At 38.9% G+C, this 19255-nt stretch overlaps 1 protein-coding gene across 6 annotated transcripts in view; it reads right to left on the bottom strand.

Moving 5' to 3' along the window:
• Positions 1–2343: 2343 nt before the first annotated feature.
• Positions 2344–19255, bottom strand: part of KIAA1549L (KIAA1549 like) — a 136610-nt gene continuing 119698 nt past the window's right edge. For all 6 annotated transcript variants that reach the window (XM_064452791.1, XM_064452789.1, XM_064452788.1 and 3 more), the window contains 4 exons: positions 15765–15862; positions 14401–14546; positions 9903–10054; positions 2344–5977 (listed from right to left, as the gene is read on the bottom strand). In XM_064452791.1, coding sequence (XP_064308861.1) covers positions 5696–5977; positions 9903–10054; positions 14401–14546; positions 15765–15862 — 678 coding nt within the window. In that variant the 3' untranslated portion in view covers positions 2344–5695. The remainder of the gene's footprint in view (positions 5978–9902; positions 10055–14400; positions 14547–15764; positions 15863–19255) is intronic.

A 19255-nucleotide genomic window follows, 5' to 3' on the forward strand; every position in this document is an offset into this window, starting at 1 on the left:
AAAGGGCAAATGTGTTACATAGGGTAGTCTACCCTCCTCAGAGCCCCACTGAAATCCCTGTCCCATCTCCTGTGCCTTGTATACAGCCGAAGCAAAAATTTTCCTGGATAACAGGAATCACCAGATTTGCAGTTTTCCAATTGCTTTTCACTCATTGGGCATGGCAAAACATTTTTGATTGAGGATGTGCAATGCAGTTATTCTCCATAGAGATTCTGTGGTGTTAGCCAGGTATGCCTTTGTGACTTGGCCGCCTCAAAACTTTGAAGAGCAAGTCACATTAATTTCCTGACCTATATAAATCTCATTTCCACAAGTAAAGTTTTGCATTATTTATTTGTGAGAAAAAGGCAAGAGTTCAAAAAAAGGCATTCTGAGTGAATACTCACATCCTCATTTTGCATGCCTACACTTTAAAAGATAACTTTGAAATATTTTAATACGAAAAAAAAAATTCTTACTCAGTCCCGCAGTTATGGACAAAAAAGTTAACCCACGAAAAGAAAGTCTAGCACAGAAAGTGTAAGTTACCATTTGATATACTGATTCCATAGAGCACTGTTACAAAGTCTACAGTGCTACGTCTAAATAACATTATAGTAAACAAGCTTGAGCTAATTAATTTCTCTTTGAACATACACTGCTTAGTAGGCCAGTAACACATCTGGTCACAGAGAACTAGGTAGATGTTATTTACCCCAAATATTGATTTTCAAAATTACATCTGTCTTATGCAAAAAAAGCGGTGTGCTTGTACCCTTCTATGGAGTGGCGGTAAGCGGCGAGAGGAGAGATGTGCTCCATCAGCCACAACAGCACACCGAGCAGAAGGGGGCTGTTGCCCTACACACACTCGGACTAGTGAGCAGTCCTGATCTTAGCAGACCAAACTGTGTCTTTTTCACAAAGCCTTTAAAAAAAAGGCTGATGCTATTAATATACTGTATGATCATGTCTTTTTTCCCCCTCCTAATGATGTAGTAGAATACATATAAAATCCCATATTGGTGTTTTATTACAAGAGATTACTCTGAGTAACTGGAAACCACTCGTGTTAATTATGCCACTCTCATGTGGAGCTACACAGAGAATGCACATGGCTTACATGAAGGAGTGGAAGCATTAATTGCTACAGTCTCTTGTGATAGGACTGAGTCTTAATTTATATGAATTAGTCATTGACAATTAAAGGAGTGCACCTTGTCGAGGACAGCTGCCAAACACCACCGTTTTCTGGTAGGGATGAGTTAGCACACAACAGAAGATCCATGGCTTCCAGACCATTAAGGCACTCCTGACCTGTTAATATCCTTTGTATGATCTCACACTTGTTCTCTTCCTATCCCATTTCATGTCAGTGAGATATGGGAAGCCACTGAGATTTGTTTATGTACAAGAAATGCAAGGTCAGGACCGTAACTGATTTACAGCATCCTTGCACACTACTGAGAGCTGCTCAGACATGTACAGGATGAACAAAGTCAGCAAAATGAAGTGACTTCTCCTGCTAGCTCAGAAAACCTGTTGCTTTCAAGTTCCCTCAGACTTTTACAAGAGCTAACTGCCAGCTTCTGTTTGCAATGTGGGACTATAAATGTGCATTAAAATGTAATTAATTATTTACAGTCAGACATCCTGAAATATAACAAAAGCTGTAGTTTGTATGTGTCATCTCTTTAACAGGACAGAGGCCTCACTTCAGTTCTGCTACTCAATCCAATGCTGCTTTTTCTACCTGCTTTGCACTTAAGTTTTCTTTCCTCCATGTCTCACCTTTTCAAAGTTAGTCTGGAAAAGAAACGATCATTACTTATGATAATTTCCCCATTTCTCTGTAGAGGATTTATGTGCACTTCTATCAAGTTCCATCCATGATATTATTAGATACAAATATTATTGATATTTCTACACTGAGTGCTAGAGGTTCTCTCAAATGCAGATAATATGGTTTTTCTCAAAAAAAAGACTGTCAAGAGTACCCTCTTATCCTCTTAAAGTTACAGTACTACTACTGTTAACAAATGTCCACATAGTATACCTACTGTGAGTGGTCACTACACACATACCGAGAAGTTATTTTACGTGCATTTAATTTGCAGATATTTCTACTGATGAATTGCAAGCCTGAAGACAAATAGCGGTCAGAACATCAACATACTGGTACACAAAAAGTGGTATTTTCACCTTAGCATTTAACATATTTTTAAAGAACATTGGGACAGTTGGTAGAAAAGCCTTAATGACTGAATTTTTATCAGTAAAAATGGCATTAATATATTTTGATGATGTTATAACTTTAAACAGGTATATTTCCTTCTTTGAAATCAATATTGGAAAACTATATTGTAATTGTAGCCATACAAAATGTTTATTATATTACAAATTATTTGTACACTATATTTTCACTTTATCATTGCTTTGTGCTCAGACAGTATAAATATTACAGCATGATTTTTCTTTCCCAGGAATGTCCTTACTGTCTTGATATAATCTTACTTTGTATTTAAAAAAAAATACAGAAACATTATCAACAAGATAAAAAGCCATTATGAATGAAGAATGTAAAATGTCTTTGTGAATAAAGTGCACCACAATGGTTTGAGAGTGATGGTTGAGGGAATATTCAGTAGACTGCACATCATCGATACAATACCAAACAAAATTAATTTTGAAAGGCTAACAGGTCTTCCTCAGTAGTATAAAGAGTACTTTGTTTAACTTTCCTGAAATGGTTTCTGTTTCTAGAAGGCTATTGAAACATTTTTATGTGGAGTTTTTCTATTTGTTCATTTTGTTTGCATGTAGGCATTCAAACCCTGTACATCTACGAATTTCCAGTATGGCAAGATATATGCTTAGCTTTATCCTCAAACATTTTTCAATAGAGCTACTAAATTGCTTAAATTTAAGAATTGGTACAGATTTACAAGCAGAACTAAGTGTCCCAAAGATGCTGTTTAAATCTGGTACATCCTACCTCCTGTGACTTTTGTGAATACATCGTAACATCACCCTTCCCATCTCTATTGCTTCAGCACTCGCATCCACATGATTGCTGCTGCTTCCAATACTTGCAGCTTTAGGATAACTCTGCAAAACTGGAGTCTAAGATACAGAAATTTATTTCAGAGCACATTTCACTCCGTGGTGTAGAAGGGCCAATCTACTCGCAAAACTTCACTGGGCTAAATAGAGAAATCATTCAAAAACTGAGGTAATAAAGCTGATGCAAAATGTGGTTGGCAAAATTTAGTGTAGATTTCTCTCATCAAGTTAGCTTAAGCCAGCTATGAACCAGCTTAGGCTAAAGAAAAGTAAGCCGCTCTTCATTTATGTCTGCACTTATGTTACCATGATTTAAATGACTGAAAAATAAGCAGAATATTGTTCAAGGGATTCTAGTGAAACTTGCATGTATAGACAAATCCTAACAGAGAAACTCAGCTTTGCTCTCAGCGAGTGAAGTTCCCACTGAAGCCAACCACAACTAGCTATTTTATGCCATGCTGAGTTTGGTGCAGTATTTTTAAGTTGTTATTTTAAAGTGTGATACTCTTAGGCAGCTATTAATCCAACACAAAACCACATTTGGATGTATTGTATTACACTGATAAGATCAGTATTAATTGGCTGACAGGTAACTGAGACAGCAGTCTGTCTTTATTAGACTTATATTTATATGAAAGATTGAGTTTCTTTGGTTGTTTAGTATCCAAGTCACCCAAATGTATATTTGTGTACTCCAGACATAGCATGTTTATACTAATCATTAAAATTACTAGGGTTTTTTCTTCTTTTTTTGTACTCGGTTTATGGAAGTTTTCTGACTATAGCAGACTAGTCCACATATAAACATACAGCACATATATACATAGAAATTACAAAAATACATTTTATTTATATCTGATTTTTAAATAATAAAAACAAAATTTCACATTTGTTGAAAGATTAGCTAGCATTCCAAAAGCTTCTGCAATATTTAAGATATTGGAGCAGAAGATATCTGTATATTCTAGGATAACTATGTATCACAACCTCAGTCAGGGTTTATAATATAATTATTTGGGGAAAAAATAGCTCTGCTTTAAAAGTTTGTGCTTCATCAATTTCTTCTATCCCCTATTCTAGTCTCCTCTCTCCTTTTCCTCTCATCTTACTGATGGCCGAAAAGCTAAACCAAGTTCCCTTTCTCACCTCAGTACAGACCAAAGAAACTCAGGGAAATGAAATGATCAGACAAAATAGCATAAGCAATTGAGGATAACTAAATAACTTATTGAAACGAAGGACATTACCTTTAACTCCAGTTGACATCAAACATGCCCAACACAACATATTTTGCAACAACTTCAGTTCCTGAAGCTAATTGCTGAAGGAACTGAAAACAATTGTTCATGATCTCCAACTGTTTTGTACAACTGCAAAAGATGAACTATTGTCCATTCAACTGGTTTGATTTTCTTTGGGGGTTGGATTCATACAACAATGCAGTTTAACAATTAGTGACCTTTATCTTGCACAATATAAAGTCAGCATAATTTCTGGAAATGCTCTCTTTTTCACAGAACATTAGTATTTTTGTTAATCCATGTAACCATTTACTTATTTACATGTTAATGTAATAATCAAGTCCTCTACATTCAGAGCTTCCTAGGTGTACATTCACTATTCCAGTGTAATCACAATCAACTGCAGCTTCAGGTAGCACTTTCTGGCATCACTTTAGTAGATATCGTTGTTTAAGAAAGAGAAAAAAAGCACTGTATTAAACAGAGGTTTTCTTGTCCAAGCAGGTGTATCCATTTTTCCAGGTTGGAAAGACTTCCTCAAACGTCTCAGGTTTACCAGCTTCACATGCATTCAGAGCGATAAGCCTGAATATAGAGCAAATGCAAATAACCTTTTTCATTTCTCCTGGAAGCTTCTAGAACCAATATCCTTTGTTGGCTATTCATGCACTGATTCTCTCAGCCTGAAAAAAATCTCCTGCATAACTCATCGGTGGCATTCAGAGACACGGTAGCCACCGATTATCAAAATACATTAACCTTCTTCACAGTTTTCTCTTCTTTCACTTCTTTGTACTGTTAATAGGATGAGAATTGGGGCTATTTACAGGACATTTATTTGTATTACCTACTCATCTCAAATTCTTTTGGTTTGAATACGGTCTCTAGAATGAAAAGGCTGAATGATACTGCATTGCTGAAATCGGTATCCCTTACACAATGTCCTGCAGCAAACAATTAACATGGCCACCGCCACACCTACCGTGGCCTCTAGCTAACCATGTTCTACTGTATTTTCTTCTTTAATCAAAGTTTTGACATGCAGAAGTTATTTTCAGCAGCTCTAACTTTGTGCCTGCAAATGAAACGTCGTGTGGTGCAGACATGTTCAGCAGCATCTCTAGTGACGATGGGTCATAATACAAGAGCTGAGTGACAAACAATTGCATATGATCAATCTTATCCATATTAAACAGTTACCTGGCAGCATTTCCTTAGCTGGCAAGCAGAATTACATATCTTCAGAGTCCTGTTGTTCTACTTTAAGTCATTTCATAGTGTTGACTTTTCAGAGGAAAATGCCATCACTTTGGCACAATACACAGCAAGTTTGAAACTGAAAATTAAAAGAGTTGCTTCCTTGGCTACCCCACGTTGCACAATACAAGTCCCGTGCACAAAAGATATCAGACCTGGAACTCAAACATATCTGTTTGCTTCTTGGCCAGTTTAGCAACTTCTTCTCTTATTGCCTTTACGAGGGCAGCTGTAGAAATGTTGGTGAGAGGAGCATCGGATGGGTCATTTTCTGTCAGGCTCTGCTGAGAAGCTGCGGTGGATGGCAGAGGAGCTTGCTCCAGGCTGGGATGCATGCTTGCTTGCTGGCTGTATTGGCGAGGAAGTCGCGAAGGAGAATTATGTTGGTAACGGGTTCTTGGATAAGCCTCGATGTATCCAGGTAATGGAACCTGTGGAGCATTGTAATTACACAAAATTATATAGAATAGTTGATCTATAGTGCCACCTGCCAGGTGCACAAACCTCCCCAGGGCAGAATAAGATGTAACAGATAGGACCATATGAAGAGAACGTAAGCCTCATACTCCTAAATAATCCTTTACAAATGTCTGTCTTGTACATGTGTCAATGCACCGGGCACTCAACTCCCCAGACTGTGGCAGCAAACATGCCTAGCAGAGGAAACATTGCGTGCCCCAATTTATCATCACTACAAAAGGTCAAAGGGAGAAAGCTTTACTGAAAGTGTGTTCTCTGCTTACTAGTCCTCCTAAACATTTCAGTTTTAAACAGACAGCACCACTACGTTTCAGGACAGCAAAAAGCCTAGAACAGAAAAGGAGAGTGTGTTGATTTGCAGCCACTGTCTAATGCAAGTCAGCCAAGTCTCTGAAATTACTGTTCCTAACAAAAACTCACTAGATCCAGACAACAGGGATAAACTCAGGTATGCCAACCTGGAAACTCAGCACTGGAAAGGAGGTTTGACTTCTCAGAAGTATCTGGATTTCTGGCCACATTTAACAGAAATACATGAGGGATTCACAATTTTGCTCTGTTTTAACTTCACTGATTTCAGCCCCATGTTATACTGGCTAAAACTAAAAGAATAATGTAGGCCGTTTAGTCACTGTGAGAAATTAAATCTCCTTCACAAATCCATGAACCACGATACCAGTCTTTGTAGTCCTCAGAAGTTTTTAAGGCTTCAAATAAAAACAATATTTATTTACGTTTTGAAAAAGTCTATAAAACGGGAATCTACAGCCCTTCATTTTGAAGGCTTTATGTTGTTACAGAAGGCAACCCATAACCTATTACTAGGACAAGATAATTTCTCCTTGAGAAAAAGCTTACCAGTTTATCATCCTAGTCTATGCCCATGACACGTAAGGGAAGTTCAGTGATGCTTTTTTATGAACTGAGTGACCCAGAAAACTACACTTACCTACACTATACTCAGAATATTTATAAGAACTCAGAACATTTGTAAGTTAACTGATAAATTTCCACGATGTTTAATCACTGAAGAGTTAACCTTGTAATGCTTTTTGCTTTAAATGGAAAAAAACACATGTTTTTGACCTTCCAAATACATTAAGGTCTTATATAAGCATATAACACAGGCGGCCAGGCAGGTGTCTTGGCTAATTTTTGGATTTCAGTCAGGCTAGAGGTGTAAGGTACTTCACCCACCAGGGCTAAAGCTTTGGTGGGTATACCAGAAGCAGAATTTCAGAATTTTCAGTGTCTGCAAGCAGACTGAAATGTCAAGATGTGAAACATCTGCCAATTCTATATACCTTCTGGGGAGCATGGGACCTCAGCATGGACTTCAGAATGACAGCTTTGGACTTTTGCTTAAATCCCATTTGGCTCTGGCCCTGTGAGAGGTTAACAACCCCTTGGGTGCTTTTGAAAATCTTGCCACTTCAGGCATCTAAGAACTTATGAAACCTGACAACTAGGGTTTACACATGCTCTATACGATTTTGGATATCCATCAAGTGATGAAGAGAACATCATGTTCAGTATGGTGTGATGAGAGCAACATAGGAAGCAGGCATGATATGAAAGTGATCATTAAATGCAGTTGCCTCTGTTTAGTTTACAACAGATTATTCAAAAGACAAACATTTTAGTAGTACTACATGTGAACACGCCGCTAGAGGCCACCAGGGTACTACTTTCACTTAGCAGCACCTAGCAATCTGGAAAATAAATGCTTTGTCGGATACAGTTCCCTCCTCCCACAAAACTTAGTGCTTCAATACTTACCTTTTAACTGAGAAAATAGTACATTACAGTAAATTGAGCTTATAAGATAATTCTTTGTTGCCAAATCTCCAGTCTTCCATTTCCCCTTGTTTACAGTCAGCTAGCAGAAATGCAGGAAAAGTAAAGATCTTCAATTTTCACCTTATAGATATTAAGCCTCTGTTCTTAGTAATTGTCAACAAAACCTTGATAGCAAGATTGAGCTATAATCTACAGGGTCAGAAACCAGAAAGCATCCAGAAATCAACCTCTGAGTATTACTTTAGATCTTTATTTTTTGCAGTTTTACTCAGGGTTTCTGACTGCATTACACTGCTAACACTATTCCTAGTTCCTCTAGTAATGATTTTCAAATAAAGACAACTTCTTGGCAGATTTGCCGTCATGAGGAGGTGCAAATTCATTGTAGAAGCTGAAGTGCTTTGGTTTTCATTTTTTCCTCTTTTCTGCAAAGTCACAGGAGGGCTGAAAGTCTGAGTAACAGGAAGTTGTTAAAGCTCTGTAGTGGGTAAGTGACACTAAAAAGGAGTATTTTTCTCCTTTGAATTCTATATTGGCACAGTTATTTTTCAGACTTCAGCTTATCGCATCCCTCTGCATTTGTTTGTGTATGGTCCACCAGCACCACGTGCTCTTCCCACCTCTTTCCCTGAAGACAGGGAAACCCACAACTGGGTTACACTCTTCTTCCAGAGGAATGAACTGGGGGATGGAGACTTGTGCTCCAGTTTTGTCCAGTTTGTCAAAAGGGGAGACTGAACACAAGTGATATCTGACTCTTTTTTTTCATGGGACTGCAGCCAAGGAGTAGGGATACAAAACAGAAAAAAATGGAAGACAAGTAAAATACTTTTCCTGTTTTGTTTTGGGGTTTTTTTTCTTCTTAAAAAGTTTAAAATGATTGCTCAGACACAGTGGGCCTCTGAGATTTAAAATGTCAGTAGGGTTAAAAACAACAACAACAAAAAAAAAACACCCAAACAAAAAAATGCCAATGAAAAGAAAAACAGTTTCAATGCTTTAAAGGGCAGCTCTGGGAAGGGAATCTGTACGATGGCATCATAAGCCCCCACGTGTCAGGGGCATATTAGTAGATGTGCTTAGCTTACAGATGAACATACTTCTTTTTTCTTAACAGTTCAGCCTACAAATTCAGACTTGCATCTGACAGTCAAACTGAATTCTTTTCCTCACAGGAATCAGGAGTAGTAATAAAGATTTTGCAACAAATAGCTGCCCCTAGGAACATTTATATGACCATGTTGTTGCCTGCTTAGCTGCTCAAAGCCAACTAATAGACTCCAACTACAATTCACTAAAATATTCTGTTGATGATATACACAGGAAACAGAATCCATCTCCCAGTTTTTTAGCTGAACTGGTTCTGCATAAATACCAGGTGTGAGCTCAAGCAGCAGAATTGCGTTTTTTTTTTTTCCTAATAGAAAAAAAACAACACCTAAATTTTAGTAATTGATTCAAACATGATAAACTACTCTAATATGTTTTAGGATGTCTCAGCTTGATTTCTTTGAAATGTAGGTACACTTTGGGCTAAACATGACATCTGTCCCAGACTCGGATTGTGCAATTAATTATTTAATTTATGATCTGTCACTGCAGCCTGCAGAAGGACTTTAAACATTGCACAGCAGGGCTGCAGCAGAGCTGGGAGCTAGGATTTGGGAGCTGGGCTGTCTTGAGAGAAGCCTCCAGGAGGGAAAGATGCTCCCCAGCTTCCAAACAGCATAAGGCCACCTTGCAAGGCACCATCACCTTCTCCTGTCATGTGCTTATCCAAATATTTAACCTGTGTCTTGGGAAAGAAAAATGGTACCTAACCCACTAACTTTGAATGGGTGCCAGGCCCTAACCTAGCGAATGATTTAACTCTCTAAAAGACCTTACTTCCAGATTATGGGATGGACAGCTAAAGTATCTATGCTGCCTCTCATAACTTTTCATTACTAGAGGTTATTACCATTCAAGGAAGAATTATCTTGCTCAAGATTCTTTGCTGATCAATTAGCATTGCTTAAAACCCCTCCTCTGCAAATCACAGAAAATATATGTAGTTAGAAAAGCAAGGATGCTTACTGAGTCTGCCCACTGCCCTGGTAATTCGTTCTCCCCAGCATAGGGCATCCAGGCTTGGTTCCTGTATGCAGTGGGTGGTGTTGGGATAAAATAGCCCGTGAAGCCAGGTCGGTTTGCTGCTGGTATGGCAAACACTGCTGGTACGGTATTTCCTATTAAGAAAGAGAGTAGATGTAATTAGTAGCTGAAATTTTCAGTTATAAATTAGAATATAATGCTTCTGAAGTAACTGGCCTCAGTAATTTTTAAAATGTTTTTCTTTCATTGATGAGAATGTGATCACCATCGGGATGTAAGGCTCCCACCATCTGACTAGAACATCTCTATAATGCTGGGAAATACTGGAGAAGGCAGGATTTGCAGTTGTGTATATAATCATACACAGCCTTCAGACAAAGATATTCAGACTTAGTCCTTAGCACTTAATCCCTGTAACAACTTACCTTCATCAAAACTTTGAATCATTAGAAAAAACAGGCTTTTTTCCTCTTACTTTTGCTTCCATATGTTCAGTTTTCAGCTGTGGTTACCATGGGTTTCAGAGCAGTGCACCTTTCTTTTCAACAGCAGGTTATAGACTATTCAGTTTACACAGTAAAACTGTGTTAATATCTCTAGGCACAAAGCCTATAAAATAGAGTGAGTGATACATTGATAAGGCTGTAATTTCAGCAACCCCATTATAAAATTTTAATGCTTCCATAAAAATACCAAGGCTCTACCTGCTCAATTCCTTTTCCAGGACAGTCTACAACTGCAATAAATTATGCAGCTATGCCTTAATTATTTCCAGGGAAACTTCTTGTCACCAAATCTGTTTTACCACATTTTGATCAAGATGCATGCATTGGGATGGCCAGGAAGACTTCTACTAAAATTCCACTATCGTACCCCAAGTTCAGTGGGGAACCAGCCTCCCTAGTATGAGGTTCAGCCAAAGCTCTGGATATGGTTACATCTGCTCTTCCAGGTAGGGTTTTTTCCTGGGGCTCACAGAGGTGCATGGAACAACATGGTTTGTGCTGTAATTACTCAGATTACCCACAGGATATAACTAGGCTATCTGGAGAACCAGCATCTTATTGCTTGCTCCCACTATTTCCCTTAAGAGAAGCCATCATAACTCCATGTATTTGCCAAGTTTAGAATAAAACACAAACAACTTGCTTGTCCAGCAAGACTTCCTTCCTCTAGTGTCTATTTACATTCAAAGATAGAGACCAGCAGTGTGCCACTGCTACACTACGGTCATAAAATCCTCATTCCTAAATCCTGGGTGGGAAAGCTCTTTATCATCTTTATCAGGTAGTAAATAAAGCATGTGGACGGTGTGCTTTGAGTACTCACAATACGTGGACATGTATTTTACTTTTCAGATTCACAGAGTATAGCAAAAATAACGTCATTTATGTGAAAACAGAAGAGCCAGTAAACACTATAAGAAAATAAAGTACAACTCCTTTTAAAGGTTGGACTAGATGATCCCTGAGGTCCCTTACAACCTGTGATTCACTAAGTACAATAACATTCCACAGATGGGCACTGGCTCTGTGCTAGAGTCAATGCATTCCTCTCCCTTCCAACTGCACATCGTTTGAATATTGCAACTAACGGCCCTCGGTAGATATGATACCACTACGTAAGAGGTGCTGACAAAATGGCAAGACATGGGCATTCCCCCAAACATCAAACAGAGAATAATTGATAGAAATTTACTGCCTCTTACTGGCTGCTTCAGATATCTGCTCCCCAGAATGTAATTTACAGCCCTGGCACATCCCCACTTCTGAACACTCTGCAAGAGGGTTACGCTGCCTACTCTGACAGGTACTGCAAATGCTGCATAGGCCTATACATAGAAAGACTTGAACAGTGACACCCATCCCCAGAGCAGTCTCCACAAAACCAGGATCTTACAGGTTCTCAACAACCTCCCGTGCAGTCTTAGGCCAGAAGGGCTGTGGATGCAATCAGGGTGTGCTAAGAGGAGGAAAAATACATTTTGTAGCACAATTGCCTCCAGAGCAGAAACATATCATCTGTTTCAACACTGCCTCAAAAAAAAAAATTAGAAAAAATTGGAAGAAAAATGAAAGATACATCATTCAACATGTGGGCTAAAAACTCTTTACAGTTACAAAGTGTTTTCTACTGTTAGGGACTAAGTCCTAGCTTTCATTTTGACATGAGATTGTAGGTGAAAAGGCACTATGTCAGGGGGGATGCTGGAGTCACCCAGACCTCAGAGAAGCAGTCCCTGTGGAATTGCTATGGACCAGTGGGATCTACAATGTATGTCTGCATGGCAGGCAGCCACAGGGTATTTCATAGGACCTCTATCCCAGTTCCTCCAGCCCCTTGGTTTGCAAGGAGGTGGTCTAAGAGAGGAGGTGTGGGCAGTCTTTGTTCTTCCCAGGTCACAGACAGCGCAAGGGTGGCTATTTTAAAGGAGTTAGCAAGGCTGGAAATAAGCATTCTTTGGACATGTACAAAGAAAGTGCTGCTCCTGTAGATGACACATGGCTTCTACACCAAAATGGTCTTTTAATTTAACCACAGCAAAATAAGCTACTATTCAAAATGAACACTCATAGGTGATGTAATACCTTATCCCAATTCTTACTGCAACATCATCATCTAAAAGATTATGTTGCAGGGCTGCATGAGCCAACATTAGGCTGCTGCATGCCATATCAGCACCCGCAGCAATGTTTCTTTGTCTATTGAGGCAATACAAATTTATTTTCCTATCAGAACTTTAGAAATCCTTGTTTGTATTTCAGTTGCAGGTTTCTGCAACCCTCCTTGTCTTTTCCTGAATTATGCCATTTGTAGCATCTATCATATACAAAAGTTTCCTCCAACTACCCCCAGAACAATTCTGGCAAGCTCCACATGTACACAGAGGACACTTGGTCTCTTCTGAACTGCACACACACACCTGTTTGTAACATACAGCAATAAAGTCTCCACATCACTGGAAATTATAAAAAAGTACATCACAAAGAACACATTACTGCAGATGAAGAAAGAGCTCTTGGTAGCATGGCGTATTTTATAGCTTGAAATGCTTTAAAATGAAAGGGTGAGCATCTGCTGTTTTCAGATTCACACGCACCGTTTGCAGAAGGTATGACAAGAAGTGAGAGTACAATGGATCTTTCAAACGGACTATATTTAATTAATTGACAACAGATTTGCATATGCACATTATTATTCTCAGTAGATGATGCTGAATACAATGCAGGTAACTTCTAAGGAAGCTAAGAAAGAAAATTTTCTGGCAGATTAACAGAGCAATGTCTAATAAACCTACTAATTTCAAAACTTTGAACTGACTGTAAATTTTTTTATGTTGCAAGCTCTTTTCTATAGATCTTCGAGAAAACACATTTTGCCAATAAGAAGCCATTTCAAATATTTTCCCAGCTAAATGTCATCTAGGTACCAGCAACACACTGTATCAGCATCATCTCATGATTAAGTCAATTCATTCATAAACAAAATTCATATCAAAAGTACCAGGAACTCACTAGGCCTTTAAAATTGGGATGTTTAGACCCAAAACAAGTTCTGCACTTGAGCAGGAACTACCTTCTCCAAAATAGATGGGGAGATGAGCTAACGGATTACCTTGACTATGCAAAAGCACTGCTGCCTTGTGTTCTGAAGGGAAGGGGCACGTATCTTCAACTGACCCCCTCAGCAGCCCACTATTGTGACAAGAGCAGGGGTTAAGTTTCTCAAGAGGAAATAGGGAATCATAAAACTCATCCCACAGTCAGGCTGGAAAATCTGTCTCGCACGTGCTATTCTTCATGTCCACTTGTTTCTCCTCCCTTTCCTTACACACCAAGCAGAGCTGAATGCCATTAAGCCTCCCTCTGCAGTACTACTTACAGCTCCGTTGTACATACTCTGTTTTCAAGCACTTGGTCTGATATTCTCGACTGATAAAATCATGGAAGGATCCACCTCATTTCCCATGCCTCTCAGAACACCATTACCCATCTCTCCTGCTTTGTTGTTTCTGTACATGGTGCAACACAACACGCGAGTCACACTGCAGTCCCAATACTGCAACTTCTGCCTTTTTCATGCAACACCCTCTGTACCAGTCCTAAAAATTCCACTGGATTTTGTGGTACAGATGAACTGTTTTACTGGGCTTTAATAATTCAGAGTCCTTATCAGTGAGCCAGCAGAATGCCATACTTGAACAAAGACCATCTGGTACACTACTGCTGGATCTTACATTCAGAAATGACCATTTCCTGGTGCTCTGCAGGACGAGTGCAGAAGCACTCAGAAGCTGATGCTGCATTTAAAAGGAGCAATTCTTTGTAGGTCTCCTTCAGTTGCACCAGAAAAATCCCCACCTAATACCACCTTCCTCCATATAATCATCTGTATTTGCTATATCCCATACCTTCATTTATATGCAAAATAAATTGTGAGGCTCTCAAAGCCACAAGTTGGGTCTGCACTATTTTTTCACCTGAGTGAAAAGCTGATTGTTCAAGTGGACCAATAGACATCGGAGCTCTCGAACCAGGTGCAAAAGATGCCTGATCATGATGCTGGGCCTGATCTGCGCCACTTGACTCAGGTATTCTCACTTTGCTTCCGATATCCGATGTAGACCTGTGCATTAAGAAAGAAAAAAATAGAAACTTTGTCATTCTAACTGACATATGAGATTCATAGCCACATACATGCCTATCAGCTACACTATGATAAGCCAGCTAGGAACAAGCTATTTGATTTTGCTCTGGCATGACAGAATTTTGGAGAACAACTGGAGAAAAATAAGTCTGGAGAAGTGTGAGAACAACTTCTTTAGTCACTACTTTGCCAAAGCATTTTTATACCACTGCATAGAGCCTTTGTTTGCTGCTTCAAATGCCTGTGACATGCAACACAAAAACCAGAGCTTTACCTTACCATAGTTCATCAACACAAGGCTGTAGACAATACCATATTACTACAGTATATACGATGTGGTGTCACACAGTAGGAGACTACTATGGTAAAAAACAGTAACTGCACTTGGGAAGTACCAACATCTTTTGAAATGGTGTCCCCTGGTTGCTTTAGAGCTAAGACATAATGGATGAACAAGAATATGTCAACAGACAGTGACCATATCCTGGATATTTGGACGCAGTTACGATATCATTAGCAGCCACTCAGAAAAGTTTCCTTTGGCCTCGGTGCTCCACAGCAACTCTCAGCAGGCCTGCAGTGCCTCAGATTGCAGTTGGCACCAGGCGATACCTAACATCACAGCACTGAAGGCTAAATGTGTTCATCCAGCACAGAACTAAAAATTCCTTGAAATGCGTTTTATAGAGTGCCTTACTGTGAGGAAGAGGCAAAGCGTATGCACTGAGCTAAGGCTTTTGCCCATATTTGGCTTCAGAAATGCAGGTATGAGATATCTGAAAGCGAGGCAGAAATCCCTGGACCCGGGGTACTGAGAAACATCTTACAATTCACACATATCCTGTTGCAAGTCTTTACAATAGAGAAAAGCGGGGAGAATAACAGGGTGAATTATCTACTGCACATCTGCAATACAATACACCATTATACGGCTTGAGGCAAAGCATGTTTTAAAAGAAATCGGAGCCTGGATTTCCTAATTTTATTGAAACCGATTAGCTAATAGAAGAGAAAATTCATTGTTATTCCTTTCCTCTTCATGTTAAAATGAAATAAAAACATGTTTCCAATTTTATGAACGTGTCTTTATAAGTGCCTTTTAAGTGGCTTGTAAGTGCCCCTTCAGGGTTTGCCCCAGTTCTTATTACAATAGTGTTTTTTAGAGATCGTGCCTAAAATAAAACAACAGATAAATACCTCCTGAGAGAGGCAACAGCCACAGGACCTGTTCTGGGAGGGACAGGAGGAGGAGGAGAACCCATTACCATCTCAGGAAGCTGAGAAAATCTGTAAGCCTGTAAAGGAGAAAAATATTTGTTTTCTGAAACACCAATAGATCTCAGTCAAATTAAAAACCAAAAGAAGGTCAGAAGTTAAATAATTGCTTCGCGTGCCAGCCAACAAGAAGATAACTTTTTGTGGCATCAATAGTAATTGCTTTTTATTTGAAAATTTACAGTGGTTGGATGATTTTAGGATGTGGAAGAAAACTTGAACAAATTGGTTCAGAGCCAAAGATGAAGTCTAATTAAAATAAAATGTAATAAACAATGTCTCTGTGACATTTATAACCTTGCTGGCAAAGCAGATCTGTTATGATTATGTGAGACTCAACAGCTGCTTTGGACCCCCAGGAAAAAGACGTCAGTATTTTCACTTCCTCCAGAAACAACTTTAAAGATTCAGAAAGCATCCTCAGAGCAGCGTCTAGTGAAGCGAAGCTGCCTGTGAGCAATGCATATTTCAACCTCTTCCTTGAAGAGATGAAAAGAAAATTCTTCAGAAAAACTCCAAGCTCTCTAACTTTCTAAAGCAATAACAAAGGTCTCAAACAGTTCTGAAAAAGGAGAGTAATTCAGAGGAACACAGAACCCATCACTAAGTCGCAAAAACATCTTGCCCATAGTAATTCTAGATTTCATCACTAATACATGTGAAGGACAAGTAACCGTATGCAGGAAACCGATGGCACCCAAGAAATGATACATAAGACAATATTTCTTTTATAAATTTTTTTGTACTGCTATAGATTAGAGGTCATAATTTTGCTAAACATACTTAAAGACAGAGGGATGATATCTCTCTAGCACTTCATTTACACTTTTCTTCAAGACATTGTTGGTTTGTTGTTTTGTTTTGTTTTTTTTTTTTAATTATACTTTTACTGATGATGCTTCAGAGCAATGCACAGGATTAAATCTAAGATCAGAGCAATAGCACGTAAAAAATGATGGGGAGGCTGTCCAGCACCAAGACATAGGCATTTTGACAAAAACTAAAGTCCAAAGTCCAATGGTGGGACTTTGGTCCTCTGAACAAGAGGTATCTGGTTTAGCCAGAGAAGCTCCCTCCACAAACAGGAGAAAGCTAAAAACATGTTGCCACAGGATGAGTCACGCTCTATCTCCTGCCTGTAGAAAGAGCCTACAGGATTTACATTGTTAGCTCAGACTTAACACCTACATTTGGATTTGAATTTGGCAGTATAAATCCCACACTAAATATCAAAACCCACTATCTTTCAGTAATAGTCTTTAAAAATTACACATTAGACAGTGTTCCAATACCTTCTTTCTCAAAAGGCTGCAAAACTGGGTTAACACAGAGGAAAGGTAACATCAAATACTGACTCTTGATTATCAGTGTCTCTAAGGAAAAAGCAGTACAGACCAAGGCATCTTTCTCCCACCTCTTACTGACACACCTTTTAAAGCGGGGTAGAGTCCCTCAAAGGCATGTCTATGAAAATAATTTTTCCCTTTATGCCACCTACAAAGTCTCCTAATATTTACTTTCACCATGCTACAATGGTATTTAAAGCATTTCTATATTTAGGTGGGGGAAAAAAGAAAAAATCTAAGAAAGGCAGTGGTACATTTCCTAGCCAGGAGTTGGAAATATTAATTTTTAATGAAAGAACTGTATAGGAAAAACAAATGCTGTTAGATTTCTCCTAATAGTGCTGGACTTGAAATGGTCCACAATGCCTCTTCTGCATCTGAAAAGCTGGCAGTGCTCTCACAGCCTGAACCAAACACTTCCTTCTGGCTCCACAAGCCTTTCATCCCACATCTTGCTCTCCGCATGCATTTGTACCAAGTATAAAATCCTTTTTTCTGCCCCCTATTTTAAGGGAAGAGCACATGAACTAATGTTTCAGAGTGGTCTGTGACTCCAGATACTGACTGAGTGTAACAGGGTAGACAGAGACGCATAGGTACACTTGGGTTCTCTCTTGTGCGTTAGTGGATGTGCTTTGGAATACGAACATCAAAGGAGGCAGTTTAAGGGTTCACAAATGTGATGTGACTTACACCGAAGATTTTTTGGGGAAAAAGAAAAAAAATAGAAAATCTAAGCACTTATTTTGCTGCTTAGATAGAAGATGAACAATTTTGAATGAGTGGCAATATTTTGCTAATTTCTGGCCAGAAAGAATCCTATTAAAGAGGAAAATCCTGTTATGAGATCTGCCACGCCATGCCAAAGAACAGTCTGTCCTGAGGGGCAGCATTCAGTCCTCTTTAGGCTGAGCTTCCACAGACACCGACAGCGTTACAAAAGGGAACTCCAATGAAACTTCTAGAGTTTCTCCAATGGGTTGGGGCATTACTGTTCTCCTACATGCAACACATAAATGGAAACAACTGTTCAGAGGATAAATTAAACCGAAGTTTTACTACAGAGGCCTGTCTGTTACAGGTTTAGATGAGCCCTTAGGTTCTAGGCTAACTGGCATGATTGTAGAAATAAAGTCACTTTACCGAAATCTGTACACTGTTGTAAATCCAATCATAAAAAAAAAAATCAGCTGATTTCACAGAAAATTTGCCTAATTTTATTCTTCAAAATGAGTTTATCCTTTAAAAAAAAAAGTTGCATCACTTTTGTCATTCACCAAAAAAAAAAAAACCCAAAACACACCAAAACAAAAAAAGCGCCCCACCTTAAAAAGAGAAACATTCTGCATGGATTCCAAAATCTATTTTGCTGAAAAATGAGGACTTGTTTAATACAAAGGCTATAAAAATCACTGGCAGAAGTAATCCCACTTGAGATTCAGAACAGACTGCTCAGGTACCAGACTGCAGACCCATGCCACCCTTTCAGGAAGAAATGCCAGTGAAGGAGTCTGTTGTGGCTAAAGCACCCACAATTGAAAAGGCAAACCAGTAAGAAATTTTAAAAAGCAGTAAGTGCCATTTAGTAGAGAAACTTCGGCCTTTGGGCCCGAGAGACATACAACACAACCCTCTGGAAGATGAAGTCCAGCCACCAGCAGACCCCTGCACCAGTGTCTTCTACAACCCACGGAAGTCTAAGGTACCACCTGTCGTGATGCAGGAAAGAAAAGTTAAACCCCCACAAAATAACTAAAGTCTAAAGGAGAAACTTTACAGTTAGCTTTAAGGCTTCATTTCCCTGGTTGCAGTATTAAAATATTTTTACCACCTCCAACTTATACATGTATTTGTCTTCGGTGAAATTATTGACAATGCTGCTTTCTAATTACAGAAATATCCATCTCTTTACATCTCACCGTCGGAATTAAAAGGGCAGCGTCTTTGCTTACTTATTGAATGATTTAACTAATTTGATTATTAAAGTACAATCGAGGAATAATGCAAGCTTACTAATTTCAGCTGGATTTAGTTTTGCTTTGCTAGCTGTCCTGTTTTATACTTAGT

Source organism: Phalacrocorax carbo, chromosome 5 (assembly GCF_963921805.1).
Source record: "Phalacrocorax carbo chromosome 5, bPhaCar2.1, whole genome shotgun sequence".
Classification (NCBI taxonomy): Eukaryota; Metazoa; Chordata; class Aves; order Suliformes; family Phalacrocoracidae; genus Phalacrocorax; species Phalacrocorax carbo.